This window comes from Acomys minous (assembly GCF_964271855.1).
Source record: "Acomys minous genome assembly, chromosome: 3".
Lineage (NCBI taxonomy): Eukaryota > Metazoa > Chordata > Mammalia > Rodentia > Muridae > Acomys > Acomys minous.
Genome location: NC_140485.1, coordinates 92733015 through 92754813, shown reverse-complemented (window position 1 = coordinate 92754813; position 21799 = coordinate 92733015). Strand labels below are relative to the sequence as shown.

At 45.2% G+C, this 21799-nt stretch overlaps 1 protein-coding gene across 5 annotated transcripts in view; it reads left to right on the top strand.

The window, feature by feature from the left end:
* Positions 1–18732, top strand: part of ATG5 (autophagy related 5) — a 93282-nt gene extending 74550 nt beyond the window's left edge. For 4 of the 5 annotated variants that reach the window (XM_084777110.1, XM_084777107.1, XM_084777108.1 and 1 more), the window contains 2 exons: positions 1337–1454; positions 18006–18732. In XM_084777110.1, the coding sequence (XP_084633236.1) occupies positions 1337–1454; positions 18006–18029 (142 nt within the window). In that variant the 3' untranslated portion in view covers positions 18030–18732. Of the gene's footprint in view, positions 1–1336; positions 1455–12939; positions 12990–18005 lie in introns of those variants that run through there. The other variant, XM_084777109.1, reaches the window with a different exon arrangement.
* The last annotated feature ends 3067 nt before the right edge of the window (positions 18733–21799 follow it).

Here is a 21799-nt window from a genome sequence, read left to right as displayed (position 1 = left end):
CCTTGGGGTAAGATGATGATACAGGCATCCTACTTAGGAATGAGCACTCAGCACTTAAGCCTGTGCTTTGACCAGCTGTGCATCTTCTCTGTATCACTGCCTACTGCAAGGAGTTTCTTGCACCACAGTTTAGAGCAGCACTTCTCTATAGGTGGAAATAGAAATGTGTTGAAACCAGTCCAACAGTGTGACTGCCTAGCAAAATAACAATGGTGGGTTCTCCACTAGGGCTGGCAGCCTCCCCAGCCAGGGGGTTTGACCAGGTTTACAGTCAGGCTTGATCTCCTACCTGTAAAGGAGGCCTCGGATCCTGTTAGAAAGCACATGGCACCCACCCCCACCCCCATAAGGGTCACGCCAGTATTTCAACATCTGGGCATGTCTTGTCTGGCAGGTCAGTGATGTTGCAAGCAGGGACCACCACTGGGTAATACTATTGATGGTTTTTCTCCCCCAGTGGCCTGTGTAGCACCTTCCAGCACTATGAAAGCTAGCCAGCAGGGAGGAATTTCCAGGTCAGTTCCAAATTGATTTCTCTATGTCCTGCAACCAAAGTGTGTGATGTCTTTAGCAATATGACCGCCATATCTAGTTATGGTGAGCAACCAAGAGCAGTGGCATTAGCCTGTGTTTTTTGGGTGGTCTCTGGGGCCTACTTGACCAATAACTTGCAGGGAGGTATCCCACACCTGGCACTGAAACCCTTCTCTCTATCAAACTATGGGCACTTGCTGTGAATTCATTGTTATCAGATGGCTGTTGCTCCACTTAACTCCTAACTCTTACAATAAACTCACTTGAAAGCTTCTTTTTAAAGATTAAAAAAAAAGTGTGTGTGAGTGTTTTGCCTGTGTGTATGTGTGAACACCACTTGCATGCCTGGTACCCATGGATGCCAGAAAAGGTGTTCAATCTCTTGGAATAGGAGTGGCAGGTGGTTGTGAGCTATGTGGGTGCTGTGAACCAAACCCTGGTCCTTTGCGAGAACAACCAGTGCTCTTAACCTTTGAGCCATCTCTCCAAACCTTTTAAAATCTTCCTTTTTAACGCAGTAGTCAGCCATGTTTATTTCTGCATTTGGTGATTGTATCATATCACTTAAGAGTGTCCAACATTCCTTACCGCATGAATCTGATTTATGGGCACTTATGTTAGCAACCCCACCCCCACCCCCACCCCAGCCCCCCACCTCCCACTGATCGCCCATCAGTGAGACTCACGGTTATTATGTGTGTTTATGGTCAAGCCGCATCAGAAGACACTAATGCCGGGTTCATGTTTGCGATCTGTGTCTTACTTGCTCCGACTGTTGTTTTTTGTTTCTTTTTTCAAATAGACCACGACTGAACGACCCTTCATTCAGAAGCTGTTCCGTCCTGTGGCCGCAGATGGACAGCTGCACACACTTGGAGATCTCCTCAGAGAAGTCTGTCCTTCCGCAGTGGCCCCTGAAGGTAAGGCACTTAGCAACCACAATGCATTGCAGTCATTTTCTCTTCTAAACCTTTGGTTGCTGAGGTTAAATGAGTATTCTACATGGATACATTTTAGGAATAGTTTTTCTTACCTTTTAAGGGGAAAAAAAATCTTTTGTTTTATAACATTTGTAACAAAAGAAGAAGTCAATTCAGTTTGACAAAATAAAATACACTTCTTGTACTCTGAGGCTTAGTAAGGACTATTTTAATGAATTTCTGTTTTGAAAATCAGCATACATGAACGTGTATTTGAGATGATTGGCACAAAAGTTATTTCACATTTCTTTCAGAAGCTGAACTATTTGCATACATGCAATGGATTATTTTGGGGATAGTATGCATGTTTAAACACCAAATTTGTGCATGCATACACATCCACCTACCTATACCTATACGCACAGCCTAAAGGTGATTTCCATGGTATTTTTAGTGTGCCTACATTTTTATGTGGGCTGTCACGTGTGGTCAGCTGTGGAGTTTTCCACATGTGCTGTTACCTCAGTGCTAAAAGCAGTGTGGGCATTTCAGATTTCCACCCGAGAGCTGCTCTGAGTGTGCGCATGGGCACATGGATGTGGACATGTGTGCAGGTGTTCTGCTAACTAGGTGGCCAGCTCAGCCCTGTGGTCCATTACAGGCTCATTACTGCTGCGTTTTTAAGAGGACTTTTCAGTGGTCTCTGACCATGTTCATTAACACTGAGCAGCCTTGGTCTTTTTGTCCTAGTAGGAAGGAGGTAAGGAATTATTAAACATGAAAGCAATACTTCAAAAGTTTCTTATGAAATAATCTAAGGAAGTGGTTTTCCTAAGAAATAAATTAGAATAAAAGAATTAGAATCAGAGTGTGTTGGAGGGAGGGGTGGGGGGAGAACAGGACCAAATCAGGGGGGGTTAAAAAAAAACAGATTGTGAACCACAACCCAGAATTACTGAAGTCAGACAAGAGTTACTGGGTTTAGAGGTTCTAAGTATGTCTTATGAGGTCCTACTGTGAAACTGCCTTTCCTGAGCTCCTAGATGACATATTGAGGTGTCTTATGGTCTCCTCTAAGCCTCGTCCCTCTAGGAGCGGTACTGACAGTTTGAATTCCTGAGTTCGTGGTGTAAGGCGTACCCCAAATCATATTATGTATGATAACCACACTTGAAGTAACACTAAGCTATCGCATGGCCTCAGGTTCAGTCCCTCTTTGCTGTTTTACAGTCTTAACTCACGTTGAAGGCTTCCTTCCATTCAATATTTTTTTAAGATTTATTTATTTATTATGTATATAGTGTACATCAGATCTCATTATAGGTGGCTGTGAGCCACCATGTGGTTGCTGGGAATTGAACTCGGGACCTCTGGAGGAGCAGTCAGTGCTCTTAACTGCTGAGCCATCTCTCCCGCCCCCTCCATTCAATATTTTTGATATCTCAGCAGCTTTTTAAAATAAACTCTGCAGAGCTATATAGCTATTATCATAACTTGAAATAGAACATTTGTCTCCTCAGACTGTTTCCTTCTACACACTTGAAGCTGAATGCTAGTCAAAGCAATCATGGGGCTACTTTCTATGATTTGCCTCTTAACATATTTCATGTAAATTGAATTAATACAATAAGTAGACTTGCAACATGACAATGTTTTTTTTTTTTTTACTTTTTTAAAAACAAGTCTCAGTAGCTTCTTTTTCTGGATGAGTAATACTACTACTTATGTGGGCATGCCACATTTGAGCTGCCTGTTCACCTATTGATAAGCATGTGGATTATTTCCAGTTTTTTACTTTTAGGATTAATTCAGCGTGATCACTGGCATGGATTTTTCTGGGAACACGGTTTCATATTTCTTAGGTAGATTCCTCAGGGTGCAATGACTGGGACAACAGTAAGCTGAGGGTCTTTTGGTTTTTGTTTTTTTTAATGTGACACAGGAAGACTGGTTTCTTCCCATCACTGACATGTTTTATAGTTATCCTAATGGTTGTGTGTTAGCACCTCACAGTGATTAGACTTTGTGTTTCCCTAATCTGAATTTTCCTGCTGCTGACTGTGTCCGCTGTATGCGTTTGTGTAAAGAGGACTGTGTGTCTGGTGTCGGAAGACGCTGAGGGCGGCGGGCAGGTGGCAGCTCCTGTTCCCATGCCCTTAAGTCCGCTCTCAGGTGTTTGAGGAGCTGGCCCTCATTTTCATCACTTTCCTATTACTCTGTTTTGAGAAATATTTGTATATTTTGGAAGAACTTTCTCTGTAGACCCCCCACGCAACCTATGAAAAGTAAATGGTTTTAGTTCTGATGGAGTTCTATTCAGTTTGTAAAGGGTTGTGTTTAGATTTTTTAATGTCTTCTAGTATATATATATATATATACACACACACACACACACACACACACACACATATATATATATAAAATGTAAGTATGAATATACATTTATAAAGTAATGAAAGAACTTAGAACAGTCTCTGTCTTGGGTTCCATTTGGAGGCAGAGTCACATTTTCCCATGCGTATTTCCTTTTTTTAAATTAAGCCCTGTAGTCTCAGGCCTGTCCACAGTATCTGGCTTTCAGATGCTAATCTCTTCGCATTAAATGTTTCTATTTTTGAGTACCTTGTAGTATGTTTTAAAGACTTTTATCAATTAAGAATCAGTGAAATTTGAAGTTTAGTTGTGTCCTAATTGTGTTCAGTTTTTTTGTTTTAAACAGTTCCTTTCCTTGACTTGGTCTCACTGTAGCCTCAGTTGGCCTACAAGGCACCGTGTGAAAGGTGACAACTCCTTTTGTCTCTCAGCTTCCTGAGTGCTGGGCTCACAGGCATGCACTACCATACTTGGCCATAATCCTTTTCCAAAAATAAGTCATTTTAAGTTTCTTTATATGGCCCTCTGGGATCCTTGATTATTAAGTGTGAGAACATTACATTAAAACCCAGTCTTGCCTCTGTTGGCTGCAGGACATAAGGGCTTTCCTCTGGTACCCTTGTGCTCTGTTTATTGGAGTAACTTAAGAGTTCTTTTTAATCCAAGAAATAGGATTTGAAATTGAGGTTTCTTTTGCTGCCTTGCTGTTTGAGTTCCTTTACTTCATGGCTGCCTGTTTCTTGCTGTGAGGTGAGGTCGAGGAATTTTACAGGTGAGGAGTGGAGGGAAGTCAGAAGCCCTGGCACTTGTGCAGGGGTGTGTAGGCTGAGCCTTTGCCTTCAGTTAGCCCAGTCTTTGCATTTTTCAGACATTCCTCTATCTCCTGGCTATTTAGTTGGGGAATGAAGTTAAGAATTCCTTCCCTCCCCCCTTCCTTTCCTCCCTCTCTCCCTCTCTCCCTCCTACCCTCCCTCCCTCTCCCTCTCTCCTTCCCTCCCTCTCTCCCTCCCTCCCTTTCTCCCTCCCTCTCTCCCTCTCTCCCTCCTTCTCTCTCTCTCCTTCCCTCACTCTCTCCCTCCCTCCCTTTCTCCCTCCCTCTCTCTCTTCCTCTCTCTCTCCCTCCCTCCCTCTCTCCCTCCCTCTCTCTCTCTCCCTTTCTCCCTCCCTCCCTCCCTCCCTCCCTCTCTCCTTCCCTCCCCCCCTCTCTCTCTCCTTCCTTCCCTCTCTCCCTCCCTCCCTCTTCTTCTCCCTCCCTCCCCCTTCCTTCTTCCTTCCCTCTCTCCCACCCTCTCTCCCTCTCTCCCTCCCTCTCTCTTCTCTCACATGGGGATAGGGGAGCAATCACAAGAACTGGAGTTCACATAATTCATGTCAAGTCAGAGGACAACTTTGAGGAAGCAGTTCTCTCCTACTGCTGTGGACTCCAGGGATCAAAGTCAGCTTGTCAGGCTTCTGTGGCAACCATTTTCACCTGCTGGGCCACCATGCTACTTAACTGTGGCGGCCATTGCTTTCATTTTCTGGGTTTGTTGTTGTTTTGTTCTGTTAAAAATCTTAGTCTTTGGGCTGGAGTGCTGTGCAGGGCTCAGGAGCACTTACTCTAACTCTGCAGAGGACTGTCTTTGTTCTCAGTACTGTGTTTTCTAACTACATTTCCAGAGATTCTGTATCCTCTTCTGGCCTCTGCAGGTACCCACATTCATGTGGTGTGTGTGCACGCGTACACACACCACAGTCCTTAATCAGAACCTTAGTCTAGAGATGTTCTGAAATGTGTGGTTTTTCCTAAATTCCTTCACTCTGTTCTCTTGACTTAATTCAGTGCGACCCTAGGAATCCTAGCTGCTCTGTTTCTTTGTTGTGTTGGCGTTTCTGTCTACCCTGTTGAATGCACTAAAGTGGTGACTGTGGACATCGAGCCAGTCCAAGAAAGTCTGACACCCTTTATCGGAGCATTTTTGTGTTCCCTTTTGCCATCCTCCAGCCAGGCCACAGTGATGCATATAAGATTCTCATGGCCTTGTGTGAGTGAGGAGAGTGAGGAAATCTGTAATGTTCTGGCAGAGCTTCTTTGTCCTTCCTGATGCAGGCCCTACTTGCATGCTCTTTGTAGAGGATGTACAGTGTGCCTTTGCTGCTGACGAGGAGAGGCATGAGGAGAGCCACTCGGGCTGCAGCCTGCTGGGGGTGAGTGGCAGACTTTCCCATTCTACCCTTAACCCACCAGGGCCAGAGAGGGAGCTTAGAAGCTCCGAGCACTGGCTGCTGTCCAGAACACCTGGGTTCGAGTTCCGGTCCCCACATGGTGGCAGCTCAATGTAGTGCCCAGACATAGCATGCAGACAAACAGCGTATGGTAATATAAATAAAAATAACAGTAACCTTTCCCCTGCAGGTCTGCTTCAGACTGTCTCAGGTGCTTCTCCTCCCCAAACCAGCAAGCGCCCTGGTTGATGGGAGGACTTGAGCTTCAGTGATAGGACACAGGTTACAGTGCATGCCGGGGAATTGCCTCTTCATTTCATATTTATCTTGAGAAAAAAGGAAACGTTATCACTTAAAGTCTGTGGAGAGTGTTGAGAACCCCAGGGCTCTGAGCACCGCACTGTGCCGTGCAGTCCGGATACCTGTACTGTCGGAGTGGAGCATTTTGACACACCTGCACTCAGGCTGAAAGTGAAAGACTTGAAGTTTGGGTGTGTGTGGATAAGAACTAGCTGTCATCGCATGATAAAAAAAGAAAGTATGCGCAGACCCATGCGCCACCATTGCCTGCTCCTCCCTGTGGGAAGTGATTTGGGCGTGGAGGAATCCAGTCCTATTTCATCATGACAGGAGAATGTGCTGCATTATGGCAGTGAACTTGGGGTCATTGGAGTATTGCAGGGAGCTGTTTGTGTTCTTTTCCTCCTGGTCTGTATGTAGCTAGGGGAATTAGCCAAGATAGAAAGAACAGGAAGCAAACCAAAGGTGAGCACAGGTACGTGTTGTCTGTGGTTTCAGTGGGATGACTCAGAGAGCTGCGCTTCTGTTCTAGGCCCGAAGTCCTATACCTTCCTCTTTCAGTACACTACAGTGTCAGCGTCAGCAACCAGGCCCAGCCCAGTGGTTCAGAGTGGCTGGGCGCCTGCCACCAGACTTCCAACCCCACCTCAGTCCCTGGGACCACAGCAAAGGAGAGAACTGGCTCCCAAAAGCTGTCTTCTAACACGCCTGACAAATATACTTAATGTTAATATTTTTTAAATAAAAAATCATATGCTTAATTTTTATTTAGGAGAATATAAGATATCTATAAACTTTGCTGAGTCATACTTTATTTCCCAGTGTACCAGTATAATTATAAAAACCTGGCAAGGTACATAGTTGTAGCAAACCTCCATTTTTTCAACATATTTTCATTTATTATTTGCGAATTTTACACAATGCACCCCTATCACACTCAACATCCCAGTCCTCCCAGGTCCACCCACGATGGCAGCTCTTGTGCCTTCCTCTCAAAAAACAAAAACTGTGCTGGGCTATTTCCCCTTGGCTTTATATTTGGAGTTACATGGGCAGCACAGGTGTAAAGAAAGACCGAAGTCCATGCAGTTTAATGCTAGTGTCCTGCAGCTCTCTGGAGGGGTGACTAGTTGAGTATAGCGTCTCCTTTCCCTTTCCATGTCTGCCCAACTTTCTTTGCGCTTATTTACTCCTTGATATTCTTCCTTGACAACTGTAACTTCTCGGTTCCGTGTGATGTCATAAATTTTATTTCTGTCATTCATTTTCTTTGTGTTGTATATGTGTGTGTTGTCTCGTTGCTCTAAGATACGAAAGATACCGTGTAGTGTTCTCTGGAGAAAGATTTGGTCCAGTGGGAGTGGACAGGAAGATTGTCCAGCTGTGGAAACTCCAGACTGAACGTGTCAGTTCTGAGGAGAGAGTAGGGACTGAGTCTTGATGAAGATGTACAGAAGTGAACAATTGGACAGAGAAGGGGTCAAGTCACACATTCCATGTGCCCACTGTGGAACCCTCCCCAGCTGCCTTTGTGCTGCCTGTTCTGTTTGGGATCTAACTCCAACATTATTTTCTTTGGGTGTGGTGTGGTGTGGTGTGGTGTGGTGTGTGTGTGTGTGTGTGTGTGTGTGTGAGAGAGAGAGAGAGAGAGAGAGAGAGAGAGAGAGAGAGAGAGAGAGAGAGGGAGGGAGAGAGAGAGTGTGTGTGTATTACCATGCATTGGTCCTAGCTGGTCTACAACTTGGTGTGTAGACCAGGCTAGGGTGTAACTCAAGAATTCAATTGCCTCTGCCTCACGGATGCTGAAATTAAAGGTGTGTGCCACCATGCCTGGCAATTATCTTATTTTTAACACACTTTATGAGAAACCACAGAAGTTTAAAAAAATTCATATTTTTCCTTGTTCTACATGGTTTCTGTATAGTGAATTCTCTGTGGTGTAGTGCAGTGTTTTCAGCCACGGGAGCTGGGGTGGGTGACAGAAATGCTGGCGGCAGATCCTTCAGGTGTTGGCCGGGGTTAAAGTTGCCTGTATGTGAGCTGCTGCAGCAGCAGCAGCAGAGCGGCTGCTCCCAGAGGAGTTAGCATTTGAATGTGTGACCTCTTGTCAGAACTGCACCCCCTCCACCCTCAGAGGAGAGCTGAAGAATGAGGGAATGGACTTATAGCGCATGCGTCTCTGTACCCTCCTGCCATTTGAATTGGGCAGCCATCAAAAACTTACTGGATCTGGGTTTCTTATGAAATAAAGTTTCCTGTTACAGTCTACTTGTAGAATGTAGTGAAACAACCTTTTCCCACGTGAGACTTCATGGTCTTATATTTTTCTTTCCAAGGTTTTACCATTAGCCTGAGTTTTCTTTTGTACAGCTTTGTTAATATATTTTTATAAACAAAAATTCATGGGAAATTTATAAAGGCCAATTATAACTTCACTTACGGCAAGACTTCCAAGCCACTGATAGTTTTTAGGAACTAGCTTCTGGACAGGATTGAAATGCCAGAGTTGGGCTGGGGAAATGCCTCAGTGGTTAAGAACACTGTCTGCTCTCCCAGAGGTCTCAAGTTCAATTCCCAGCAACCACATGGTGGCTTACAACCATCTATCCTGGGATCTGATGCCCTCTTCTGGTATGCAGGTGTACATGCAGATAAAGTACTCATCTTCATTAAAAAAAAAAAAAGAAAAGAAAAAGAAAGAAAGAAATGGCAGAGTTTCTGGAAGGAAGGAAAGAAGAAGTGAGTTTGACTGTAGCTTCTCTACTGTCACTGCATCCCCTATAGCAGGCTTTGGTATCATACAACTTGCCGAGCCACACTGGCGAGGCTCAGAAGTCGATTGCTGATGCTCTCAAGTACTAATGGAGTGTTTGCCGTTCAACACTGTAGTAATCCTTGGAAAAGTGAGTCGCCTCCTGTAGTGGACCCTTGCCTTGTAGTTTCTGCCAAGCTACTTATTGTTCTTTATTCTTGATTGCATTTGTTTTTTATGGAAGAAATACTGTCTATAGTGGGAAGTCTAAAAGCATTTTAAATGTAATCATAGATAAGGTCCAGCCTAAACGCGGTAGCTATGACTTATTATGTAAGTTCGCTTCGCTGTTCTCCACCCCTTCATCCTCGTGCTTCGTCCAGCGCGCAGGCACTGCTGCTGACCTTGCTGATGTAGAACCTCTTCAGAGCTTCATCCCTTGGCTTATGTCTTTTCTAAAATCAAAGAGCTGGAATGGTTATGTTCTTATTCTACTAACGGAGATAAGGTGATGCTGGATCCAACAAAAGATGCCTCTGATTTCCTCTCCTGAATTATTTTGATCTTAATCTCAAGAAACTAAGTGAGTTAACCTGGCCTTTCTAAAAGTAGAAGGAATAACTTGCACAACGTTTACTCTGTTGAGGGCACTAGAAAATGGAGTGATACATGCACACAGTTTAGTGAAGCCAAGGAGTTCTGTGGCCCTCAGCCTGTCACACAGTGCAGCTGTTCTGTGGCCGGTGAGCTCGGGCTGCTTGGCCATCTTATGCAAACACAGCAGTGGCTTGAGGATGAGGAAGAGGCCCATAGGTAAAGGTGCCTGGTGATGAGTTCAGAACCCAGAGTGGAACGAGAAGTAATTCCACAGTTAATCCTCCTGCTGCCGCGTGTGCACCTTGGTGCATGCACACTGTGCACGAACAGTAATAACATTTTGAAAGAAAATATTTTAAAATCTCCATTTTGTAAAGTGTATCTTTTTTAAATTTATGGTCAGGAGGCTCTTAATCAGTTTACTTATACTTAAATGATCTAAACACTAGCTGCAGTTTCCATTATTATGGCTAATTTTAAATTTTAAATTTTGGTTTATATCTTTCTTACTATGGAATACAATGGCTATAAACAAAAGTCAAGAGAATGCACATATCTAAAGAGCCAAGGATTTGGAAATATTTTCTAAATAAAATTATATTTTTCTATACACACACACACACACACACACACACACTAGATAGTTTATACATGGAAAAAGACACATGGACTGTGAGTGGCTCATTAGACGGGCACTGAGTGAGCGTAGGCCCGGAAGACGTTAATGGAGAGCTGTAAAAGGCTTGTGGCTCTCTGATAAACAGCACTCTCCCTCTGTTTGTGATCACGGGATAAAAGCCCTGTGCTTGTGCATGCTCAGTTTTACCACTACAGCATATAGTGTGCTCTTAAGATGGAGCTCTCACTCCCCAGGAAGCATTTCTGTGGAAGATTAATTGCCCTTTTAAGATCAGTGTTTGATGTATTCCTCTGGCCATATCCTGGCTTGCTTTAACCCCCTCTGACCTGACCTCTCTGACTGTTCCCACTGCCGCTGAGTCAGGGCATGATGTATGCGCGGCAGACTTCAGCCTGGGCTTTCTCAAGCCAGGGGATTCGCTCCGTCCACATTTTATTCATGAAGATAGCCGAGGCTGGGGAATTTGTCAGATAGAGAAAATTTGTTCAGACTAGTTGGTGGTAATCAAAAAGCTTGCCTCTTTATTGGTCTTGAAACTTTCTTAGAATTATTAAATGATTTTCAGAAAATTTGCTCTTCATAAAAGAGCCCTGAAGCTGCAGTGGTTAAATTAGATGTCAGTCCATTTGATCGGTTCTTCCATACTAAGATGTGTGGACTTCAAAAAAGATTAATTCGATTGAAACGTTCTCATTCACGCCTTTGTTCCTTCGTCATCGCTTCCTCTAGCCTCATTTCTACACTAAGAGATTTCAGTTACATCTTCAGTTAGAAAGAGACTGCAGGATGTCCCTAGAAGCCCAGGCAACGTGCATTAAAGCCCACAGTTAGGCGCCTTGTAGCTGTGGGCCTGAGCCTGAGGACTGGCTCTCCAGCAGCAGTGTGAGGAGAGTGAGCAAAGCTTCACAGCAGTGGGATTGTTTTGTTTTGTTTTGGGAGTGGGGGTGTTTGTTGTTTTTTATGTTGTTGTTGTTGTTGTTGTTGGGAGACTTGGTTTCTCTTTGTAGCCCTGGCTGGCCTGAACTCCTGCTGTAGACAGGGCTGGCTTTGAACTCGGAGATCACCGGCTGGGATGAAATGCGTGTGCCACCACTTTCCCACTGTTTTTATCTTCCTAAAAAGAATCTAAAAGTCTTTCAAACAACATAATCATATTAAGTTAGGTTTCCTTTGAATTTTAAGTGAGGTGTTTCACTGGATTTTTATGTTGAATATATTTTTATGGCTTTTGAAATTTTTGAGTGTCATTTAATTTGTATAATACTGAGTCAGGGTTTTTGCTGTCCTGCCCCACCCCCACCCCCACCCCCAACAATGTCACTGAGTGATTAGAGAGTAAGTTCTTACAGCCTTCTGGCTGGCAGGCACATAATTAAACCCAAGCTATCTTACCTATCGTGATGAATATCTAGTACCAAAAGGGTTGGCGTATTACCATACCTTAGAGCATAGCCATCCCTTCTCCTGACCCTTTCTCTCCATGCCCTCTCACTGGCTCCCCACCCTCATGCTCTTACATAGCCCTGCCTGGCCTCGACTTTGTGGCACCATCTTGACTTTCTGATTCTTTGGTTTCTCCCCCCTGAGTCACTGGGATTGCGGGTGTGTGCTGCCACATCCGACTTACGTAACTGCTGGGATAAACCTAAGGCCAGACTCAGTTCTCTGATATTTTTCATGCCCCGAGAAGAAATGAGTTAACATCATTGAATAGCTGCCGTGCCCAAGCCCTCTGCAGACTCTCCTGGGCTGCAGCCCTAGAGATGAGCCTTGATTCACTCTCTAAGATGAGGAACTGGAGACTGGCAAAGTCAACTAAGGATGCAAAGCTAGTGAGTGCTGATGGCTGACATCTGAAGGAAGGGTTTCATGCAAGAGCGAGAAACTGCCTAGAACGGGAAGGTCTGTTAGGATTTTCTAGACCAGAGGTTTGCAGTCTGAGACCCTCGTTATATGAGAAGTGATACTGGGTTCTGAGAACCGGGCAGGACTTGGAATAAGTCTCAGTCACATATCAGCCTTCACTGCGTTACCATGCGAGCCTCCTCAGAAATGTGAAGAAAAACTCTATGGTAATGTGCTACTCAGAGTGGTTCTGGACAAGGTGGAAAAACAGGCTTCCCTGCAGAGGCCTAGAGGGGGTCAGCTGATGTGTTTGTTTTCTGTTAACCTCCCTCCTGCTGCTGCTGCTGCTGCTGCTGCTGCTGCTGCTGCTGCTGCTGCTGCGAGGATCAGGTTGTGAACTGTGACTCTGACACCTTTGCTTCCTATATAAGGAAATCTCAAAGGAACACAGTTGCTCATTCATTCTCAGGGTGGGAATTCAAGTGTTTGAACTTCCAGTGTGTCTGTTAGTAGCCCTGTCTACATGATTGGGCTCTCTCCTTTATGTCTATTTATAGTGTTGTGTGCATTTATATTTGTAGTACATAAATCTGTATGCTGACAACATTTTTATATTAGGCATCAGATATTACCATTGTTTTAAGCCTGTACTTTTCATTAGCAACTTAGCCAATAGGATTTTTCCTCTTTTTTTTTTCTTTTTTGTATTTGTTTCTGTGTACTTCTACCATTTTCATATAGCGAGGTGCAGTGACACACACCTATAATCCCAGAACTCAGGGAGGCAGAGGCAGGTGAATTGCTGTGAATTTGAGGCCAGCCTGGTCTACAAGCAAGTCCAGGACAGCCAAGGCTACACAGAAAACCAGAAGAAAAGAAAAGAAAAAATAACACTGTTCACTTTAAGGTAGATAGTGACGTTTACTGTGTGGACACCTTACAAAATAATACTGTCTGGTTTTCAAAATTGGACATCTAAACCCTGGTGCAGATTTAGGGGATTGGAGCATGAAAACCCGGGGCCACATGGGAACCCTTCCTGTGGTTAACATGTTCCCCAGATACCTGACTTGGAAGATTCCTCCTCAGCATTGTTGGGGTGAGAGCCTTTGCAAGGCTGTGGCCATGGACCTTTTCTCTCGCCCCTTCGCTCTCTGGGACATCAGATGAAGGCTCACACCACTTGCTGGTACCTCTATCTTCACCTTGGCTGCACAGCCTGAGACTGGGCTGGACTAAGCTGCAAACTGGGAAGAAAACATGGGGACTGTTGATAAATGTAACTATAGACTACCTAACAGTTTGATGTCATCTTTAAATTTTGCTAGATATATTCTTTAGAAAATTCATGTCACAAATGGAAATTGTGTGTACGGCTGAACCAGAGTCACCCTGCAAAAAGTGGCCTATGAATGATCACGACGGCTCCTGATGACTGGCTTACACGTTTGTCTTGTGTAAAGCTTCTCGTCTGTGAGCTTTTCCTGGGGAGACAGCTGCCTTCTGCTCATCTCAGATAGGACTGGGGACAGATGTAAGAACGGATTCCAAGTCTAGCTTGGTGAGCCAGTGGGACGGGAGTGAGAGGTGCACTGCCTGTAAAGCCCCGGGGAGGGGCACAGCCTAGCAAGCCCCTCCCCAGCTCCATGGCTAATGCCCAGTCCTGTGAAGACCTTTCAGTCCTCACTGCTGCCGACAGTTCCCAGGGCCGGTCTTGCCGCAGCAGAGGACAGCACTCCACAGACTGTTTCAGGGACACCCGTGGGGGCTGGGCTGAAGCTTGATGATAGTGCTTGCCTTGCAAACCCAGCGTTAGTCTTGTATTGACCAGCAAACAGAAAGCCACATGGCAAGTGGGAGAGGTGTACAGTGCAGTCCTGAGTCGTCTGTTGGAGTGATGTTTCCAACTTCAAGTATGAAGTCTAGAGGCTCATTTGGAAACAGGCATGTCTACCAAACATGTTCAGTTTAGAAAGCTCATCGAGGGCTTCCTTTCTTTTGTTAGGGGAAAATATGACTTAATTAATTAGTACTCCTTTTTCTAGTGTAGGTAATTGCTAGATCACCCAGCCATGCTTTCTTGTTTTTTTACGGAAGCTTAAATTAAGGTGAGAACATGCACACTTGTTATTTATTGCGGTTCCGTATTTCCTGGTACTGGGTGCTGCCAGAAGCACGTGCTACTCCAAGTGGAAGTCCTACCGCAGTCAGCTTCCAGACAGAAAGCTTCCACTGCTTTCTTCAGAAATGGCTGGAGCATAGAACTAAGTCCATATGACAAGTCTTCTCTTCTCACTGGGGATGTGGAAAAGAGTTTCCACCTTGTTATAGTTAGCTCTTTTTAGTGAGGTTCCTATTACCAGGTGGCAGCAGAAACTTGGAATTCCAAAGTCATGGTGACACTGCAAAGTTGCAGCCCTTTGGTTAAACTGCTGTCTTAATGGCAGAGGGTGTCCCAGCTGACTGGACGAATCCAGCAGCTGCCTCAGAGCAGCCAGACAAGCAGCAACCCAGGCACTTCCGCTATGGCTGCCTAGCCGGCAGTCACACCCAGAGATCCAGCTATGAATCCTTTGGGGAGAAGGGGAGTCTCCTTTCCCCAGAGTAACAATGAGCCTAGTACGGTCTTTGATGGAATAGATGGAGCTCTTCATTCAGTTCATATGAAACATGGACTAGTAAACGTTGGGAGTGGGAGGAGTTTTGAGGATGAATCCATGTCATTGGCTGGGACTGGGATGCTGGCAGTTCTGTGTTTGCATGGGAAATGAGAATAGGAGACAAGCTCATGTGACTGCCTGCCTGTAACCTTGGGGCTCTATCCCGTGTTCCTGGGGCAGGCACAGAAAACCGAGAGAGAGCTTTGTCCTGTACCTCCTGTTCTGAGGATGAGATTTTAAGTCTTAAATGTGAGCCTTCCAGGGTTTGAGCATACTCCATGTCCTTAGTTCTGTGCCAGTTGCCCTGCAGGCGCAGTCCACGAGTCCCACAGTCTAGCTGGGACGGCCTTTAACCTTTCCTCATAGCTGCAGCGGTTCTGCAGGCTCACACAGCACGGTGGCAGGCGTGGCAGCCATCAGACCCTCTTCTAAAGGCACTTTGCCAGCCCACCCCACCTGCAGCTGTAAAACCCACCTGGCATAATCACAGTGTGTCATGTCAGTACCATGCTAGTTGCTAGGGATATCCATGAACAACAGGAGCTTTGATTACAGTCACAAGGGAAATTATGACCCACCCCAAGAATCCTCTGTTTTTGATCACTTTTGGAGAGAAGCTAGAAAGAAAACAAAAGGATAAATGTTAGTGAAGTGTTTGGATCGGTGCATGCTATGACAAAATGTTTTACATCTTTGTCTTGTTGTGGTTTTCTGTTTCTTGGTTTTGAGATGGGGTGTTAGTCTGCAGACTAGGAGTATTAAGAGAACCTTACTGGAAATATGTTCAGATATCCTAAGAGCTCTTCTCTTGCCTCTGCCTCCCATGCACTCCGATCACAGACACAAGCCCCCATGCCTGGTCATATCTCAGTTTCGGCTGTTCTAATGAGAGGCATGGAGAGGTAGGTCCAACCTAGTCAGTCAAGTTTAGAACAAACTCACACAAGAACAAAGAGTGACCCCAACTGCAAGCTGCAGAGCCAGTGCTTGCCCCCCAGTGCCGCGATGACATGCAGAGTTGGGACGGTTCTGATGTCGCGGCTTGCACACGTGACTCCAGCTCCATGTGTTGTGTTGGGCACCTGCCTTCTCAAGCACACGTGCGTCAGTGGACGGGCACTCTCGGGGTATTCACTCTCATATTTGAGTGCGGCTTTAGGAACTGTGTTGCGAACTCAGTGGTGACCTGTTAGTTTTTACTGTCTCAGAAGAAAGATGACTGGCTGCAGAACCTATACACAGCAGGAACTTTTACTCTCACCACGCTTTCGTTTTTTGACTCAGTTCTAAGTAGGTGGAAATTCTGAGAATATTAAAATAGCTCAAAGAAATATATAATAAGAATATTAAGAGAACCATACTGGAAATGTGTACATTCTAAGAAGGATCTAATATAGTCAAGCCTTGGCAGTCTAGAACTTAGGAGGATGAGTCATGGTACAGAGCTTAAGTGTTCCTTGTCGTACGCTGGTTCTTAAGTCTTCCGTGTTCAGTGTCCAGCTTCATCTTCTGTGTTTAGCGTTTCCAGCAGTATTCTGAAGCCGGCCATTGTATTAATGCTGTGATTACAGCTGTTTAAAAGCATTTGTAATAGACGATGGCTGGAGGCACTGGAGGGATGGCTCAGCTCTTAGGACGCTGCTCCTTCCACGCACCCTGTCCAGAACATCCAGCATCCTCACCTGCCTCTGTGAGCACTACACACAGATTCTCACTCAGGCACACGGACATTAACTAAGCTGTAGAAGCAGCTTGTTTGTTTAAAGTGGGAGGGAAAGGAAAGCAGGAGAGGCAGTTTTTAGGTTCTGGGGTCCTAAGGCAGCGGTCTTTTCCCCAGAGTTGTGCTGAACTGTGACAGGGATGTGGGGAACCTTTGTTTGGTCATCTTAGGAATTGTAGTGTGCTTACCAGATTTCTCACGTGAGCATTCTCTTTTGACTGTAGTGTTTCTTTGTCCTCTCTTGATGTCCCCCTGCTCATTTGCCCTACTGCCTCTGTTGGAAGGCTGACCTTAGAGCAGTGGGGACTGACCAGCCAGGCCCTCCTGGACCCTAGAGCAGTGGGGACTGAGGGACACTTGGAATAGAGCAAAAAAAGCATCTGGAGTGCTCCTGTCCCATCAGAAAATTTAGCCCCAATGTTGCCTTTTGTTTTTAAGTTCCTGAGGGGCTGCCATTGTCAGTGATTTTGAAGACATTATTAAGGAGCTATACTGCAGGGTAACAAATACTCCCTATTTTTCCTTTTTGATTAATTTTTGTTTGGTTTGGGGGAGGTTTTGTTTTGTTTGGTAGGGAAGTATTTCTTACATTAGGGTTTTTTTTTCCCTTTCTTTAAGTGTTAATAAAATTTAAATTTAAAGGTGTTAATTGCAGCGCCCTTTAAATTTTTATAGTGTAGGGGTGGTTGCCCATGTACCACGGTCAGAAGGCAACTTGGCCGACTAGGTTCTCTCATTTACCATGTGGGTGTCAGGTGTCAAACTCAGACCATCAGGTTTTTATCTACTGAGTCCTGCAGCAGGCCCCGTAGTACTAATTTAAGTAGCAGTTGGTATTAGCAAAAACCCATCAGGTTTCATGACCCTTAAGACAGGCGCTTCAGCTCAGATCATTGGTCCTCTGTGATCACAGCTTCGCCTGTGTTCCTCTTCCTTCCAGCATGTTAGGGTGCACCTGAGCCGGTCCTGATGCCCAGCAGAGCTGCTGCAGCTGTGAGACAGCCTCTCAAGACTCTGCTCACACTCTGGATCACTCCCAGCCATGGTCTGCATTCTGTGTTCAAGGGTGTGGCTTCCACAGCCTTATCATTTGTCACAGCCTTCTGTGGTGGTTTTAAATGTGTCCCTAGAATATTTTGGTCAGTGGGTTCACCCTGCTGTTTGCTTCAGGATAGTTTCACTAACGTCAATCTTGGTCAAGCACAGTAATTAAGAAAGAACAAATGCTTTCATACAGCCCCAGAAGTTTTATCAGAATTCATTGCAGCCACCCAGTTTCTGTTTAGGATGAGACATTTGGCAACATTTAAACTTTCTCCTGGTCTTCACTTCCTGTTGAGGGGATTATACAAGTTTGAAATCCATTTACTTCACTGAGGAATCTGAAAAGACAACAGAATATCTTTTCTTTGTGGTTTTCCTTTCCATTGATCACTGTTGGATTTCTTTCTTGGAACAGAGGGAGGAAAGAAGAACCAGGTGATGATTCACGGAATTGAGCCGATGCTGGAAACCCCTCTGCAGTGGCTGAGCGAGCACCTGAGCTACCCAGATAACTTTCTTCACATCAGTGTTGTCCCCCAGGCAACAGATTGAAGAGCGGGTCCTCCTGGATGGAGCCGCCTGCGAGAGGACTTAGCGGAGCAGGCCACCCTTGCTTCAGTCAGCTGCGGTGGAAGCAGCAGACAACCCGTGGCCGCTGCGAGCTGAGGAGGAGGAGGAAGAGGAGGAAGAGGAAGATTCCACGAGAGATAGGGCACTGGGCAGGGCTGGCTGCACACCGCAGCTTTGCTCCACTGAGACACGACGAGACCAGTGGAGCCTCTTGTCTTCTCGTGAACTACAGTGCAGCCGAAGCCTTTGCTCGATGAAAGAATGGATACGTGCCACAGTTTGTATTTCTGATTAACAAATACGTGGGGTATTTCCTAAGGTGACCATGGTTGCACCTTAGTCAGGAGAGTGGAAACAGTGGTTGAATCTTCAAGAGAATTAGACTTAAGAAAGTAAAAGAGAAATTCTGTTATTAATAACTTGCAGTAATTTTTTGTAAAAGATCAAATTACAGTAAACCCATCTTTCCTTAATGAGAACTTCCTGTTTACAGTCAGCCTATTGGTATGCAAACAATCCTGTAACTTTGATAATGAGCAGTGAGAGATTTTTAAATAAAGCCTCTAACTATGTTTTGTCATTAATGCCATACAGTTTGTCACTTTCAAGGACCTTCTGAATCTCACACAGTAAACCACTTTTTATTCTGTGGTTCCACTTCTCACTGGCATGGCAAGGGTGCAGGGCATAGGGCAACTTGTCTCAGGAGCTATCACAGCATTTGTTTCTGCGACTTGAAAATCTGTCTTCTGTACACTAAAGGTAGATATAATACTGTCTTTGCTGTTCTGTTGGTCATTGTAAACCTGTCAAATCATACGCCGAGTACCTGTCTACAACGATTTTGCATATTTCGATCTCCTGTTCCCTTCCATTTTTTTCTCTCTCGGCTCCTGGACTGGTATGTCATCGAGGTCCCCTGGTAGCCAGTCGTTAAAGCCTGAAGCTGACCTGTCTCTAGACTGCAGCAGCCTTCCCTTATCATTACCAAAAACATCCAGAGGGTTCTGGAACTCTCCCACAGTAAGGGAAGTTTGCTGCGCTCTGCTGACGGCTGCTTGAGACTCCCACAGTTGGTGTGTGAGCCAGCTTGCTGTCCTCGGTGAATGTGTGCCCATCTGAGTATGCTAAAAGACGACATCATAAGATAACGGTTTTAGATTCTATAATAAAAATGAATGTTTTCTTATGAAAACTGTGTGATGACTCAAGTGTGATGCTGTTGGAGCCCCTTGCCTCCTCTCTCCTCCCCCATTTGTGACTGTCACTGACTTTACAGCAGATTTATTCACAAGATAAAGTAAAGCTGGCCAAAGAGCAGATACCCTAGAGTAGAGCCGGTAAGCGCAATGATGAGAGAAGAGCCATTGTGGGCCAATCAGAGCAAAGTAGGAGCAAGTAGAAAACAACGGGCTCGCAGGGCACAGTGCCCTTTAGGAAAGGCAGGGAAAATAGCGAGGCCTCAGTTACATAAGGAAACTCCACTCGCTTGTGTTTTTGTAAGACATTGGTCTGAGTATGATTGTTCGAATTACGAGTGTTTATTCGTCTGCTGGCTGTGGGGATTTTCCCCTTCGGTGTTTTGACAGACTGAAGAGAGCGTCACTGAGCAGAGGGATCAGGTGCCAGGGAGGGCGTGTGAGGTGTGGTCAGAAGGATGACCATGCTGACTGTACAGGTGACTCTGGGGTAAGGAATTCCTGGGGAACTTCGGAGTTCCTGACCTCCACTTCCAAATTAACGAGGGAACCCCTGCCAGGCCACTGCCAGCTGCACTGTAAAGCCAGGTGAGCCAGTGGCCAGGGACCAGATAAAGAGTAAACTCAGGAGTTAGTGCTGGCTAAAATACCTAATTTTAAATTTAACATTTAAGTCTCATGGCTTACTAAAAACCCAAGTGAATATGTCGTCATTCATAGAAATTTGAAGTGAAGTATTTATAGAGCAAGGTCTGGATTGCCCTGGTCTTCACACTGGAAGTTTCTAGGGGTAACAGAGAACAGGGCTCCAAGTCTCAGCAAATGGCTCCCTCTCAGGGAAAAAAAGTTATGTCTTGGCGTTGCTGACCAGGGAGGAGTTCAGAGCACAGTCAGTCACTCATCACCTAGGTGACCTCAGCTCTGACCTCTGGTCACCTGCTGGAACTCAGCATAAGCCACAGTGGCGTGTGATAACGATACACAGAGTGCTTCCCGTATGAGTGTCCCTGTTATGATTTCCCCACTCAGGGAAACCAAGTGGATTATGCTAAGAATAAGGTTTCACATTGAGAGACTGACTTTTTTTTTTCTTCCTTATTGGGAGTGGAGCACACATGCATGCCACAGCATGTAGGCGGAGGTCTCTCCTTCCACCTCCTAGGTCCCAGGAATCGAATTCAGGTTGTCAGTCTTGTCAGCAAGCGCCTTCAACCACTTAAGCAATTCTGGCTGGCCCATCAATAACTTAATGGTTATCTTTCTACAGTAGGTTGACTTAAAAGTGTATTTTTCAGATAACCTATCTTCTAATTTTCGAAAACTTAGTGCACGTGGCTCATGTCAGAAGTTGCTAGATCACTTCTTACCATACTGTTGGTGCTTAGTTCTGAAAGCAGTTGGGTTCCCTGTCGCTTGTGCCAGCATAATTCAAATAATAGGATAAAATCTTTGGATACAATGGGAGAAAAGTCAAACGTTCGTGTTTGGAACAACTCAGGCCATTTATACACAGCCATGATGACAGAGTTGTTCACAATACGAGTTCTGTTCCTCTGTGTTTTCTTCTTTGTTGTGTTTGTTTGGTTGTGGTTTTTGTTTTGTTGTTGTTATTATTGTTTTTGTTTTTTCGAGAGTGTTTTTCTTTGTAGCCTTGGCTGTCTCCTAGACTCGATTTCCAGACCAGGCTGGCCTCACAGTGATCTGCCTGCCTCTGCCTCCCAGAGTGCTGGGATTAAAGGCATGTGCCACCATGCCCGGTTTTGTTGTGTGTGGTTTTTTGTTTTTGTTTTTGTTTTTGTTTTCTTTTTGTTTTTTATTTGTTTGTTTTTTGAAACAGGGTTTTTCTGTGTAGCCTTGACTGTCCTGGAACTTGCTCTACAGACCAGGCTGCCCTCAAACTCAGAGATGCACCTGCCTCTGCCTCTGAGAGCTGGGATGACTAAAGGTATGCACACCACCAGGTGGCCGTCTTTTGTTTTGTGATATAGTCGTCTGGCCTGAGAATGTGCTGGGGATGGGGGAATGCGTTCATCTTGTTCAGATTATTGGTGATCAAATGGCACTCTGTAATTACAGCTCATCTTTGGTGATACAAAAACGGCAGGCAGGTAGTATGGGCTGCATTTCAGAGTTGTGATGGCTTTCAGGCTAGCCCATGTGGTAGGGGTGCTCTCTCCAGCTGGGCAGCAGTGGGAATCCCCAGGGCAGGCAGGCAGTCCTCAGAGCAAACATAGCATCCTTCAGTGTGCTGTGCTGTAAAGCTACCAGGTTCACAGATCAGTACATCCGGATGTGTTGCTATGGAGCTGGCCTTGCCCTCCGTGTAACTAAGGGTATCCTGGAGCTGCTGGATTCCTGCCTCTACCTCCCAACTCCAAGTGTGCATCACCCCATTTATTTTCCAAATGCATTTTTTCCTGTAGGCTATTCTCAGCTTGCC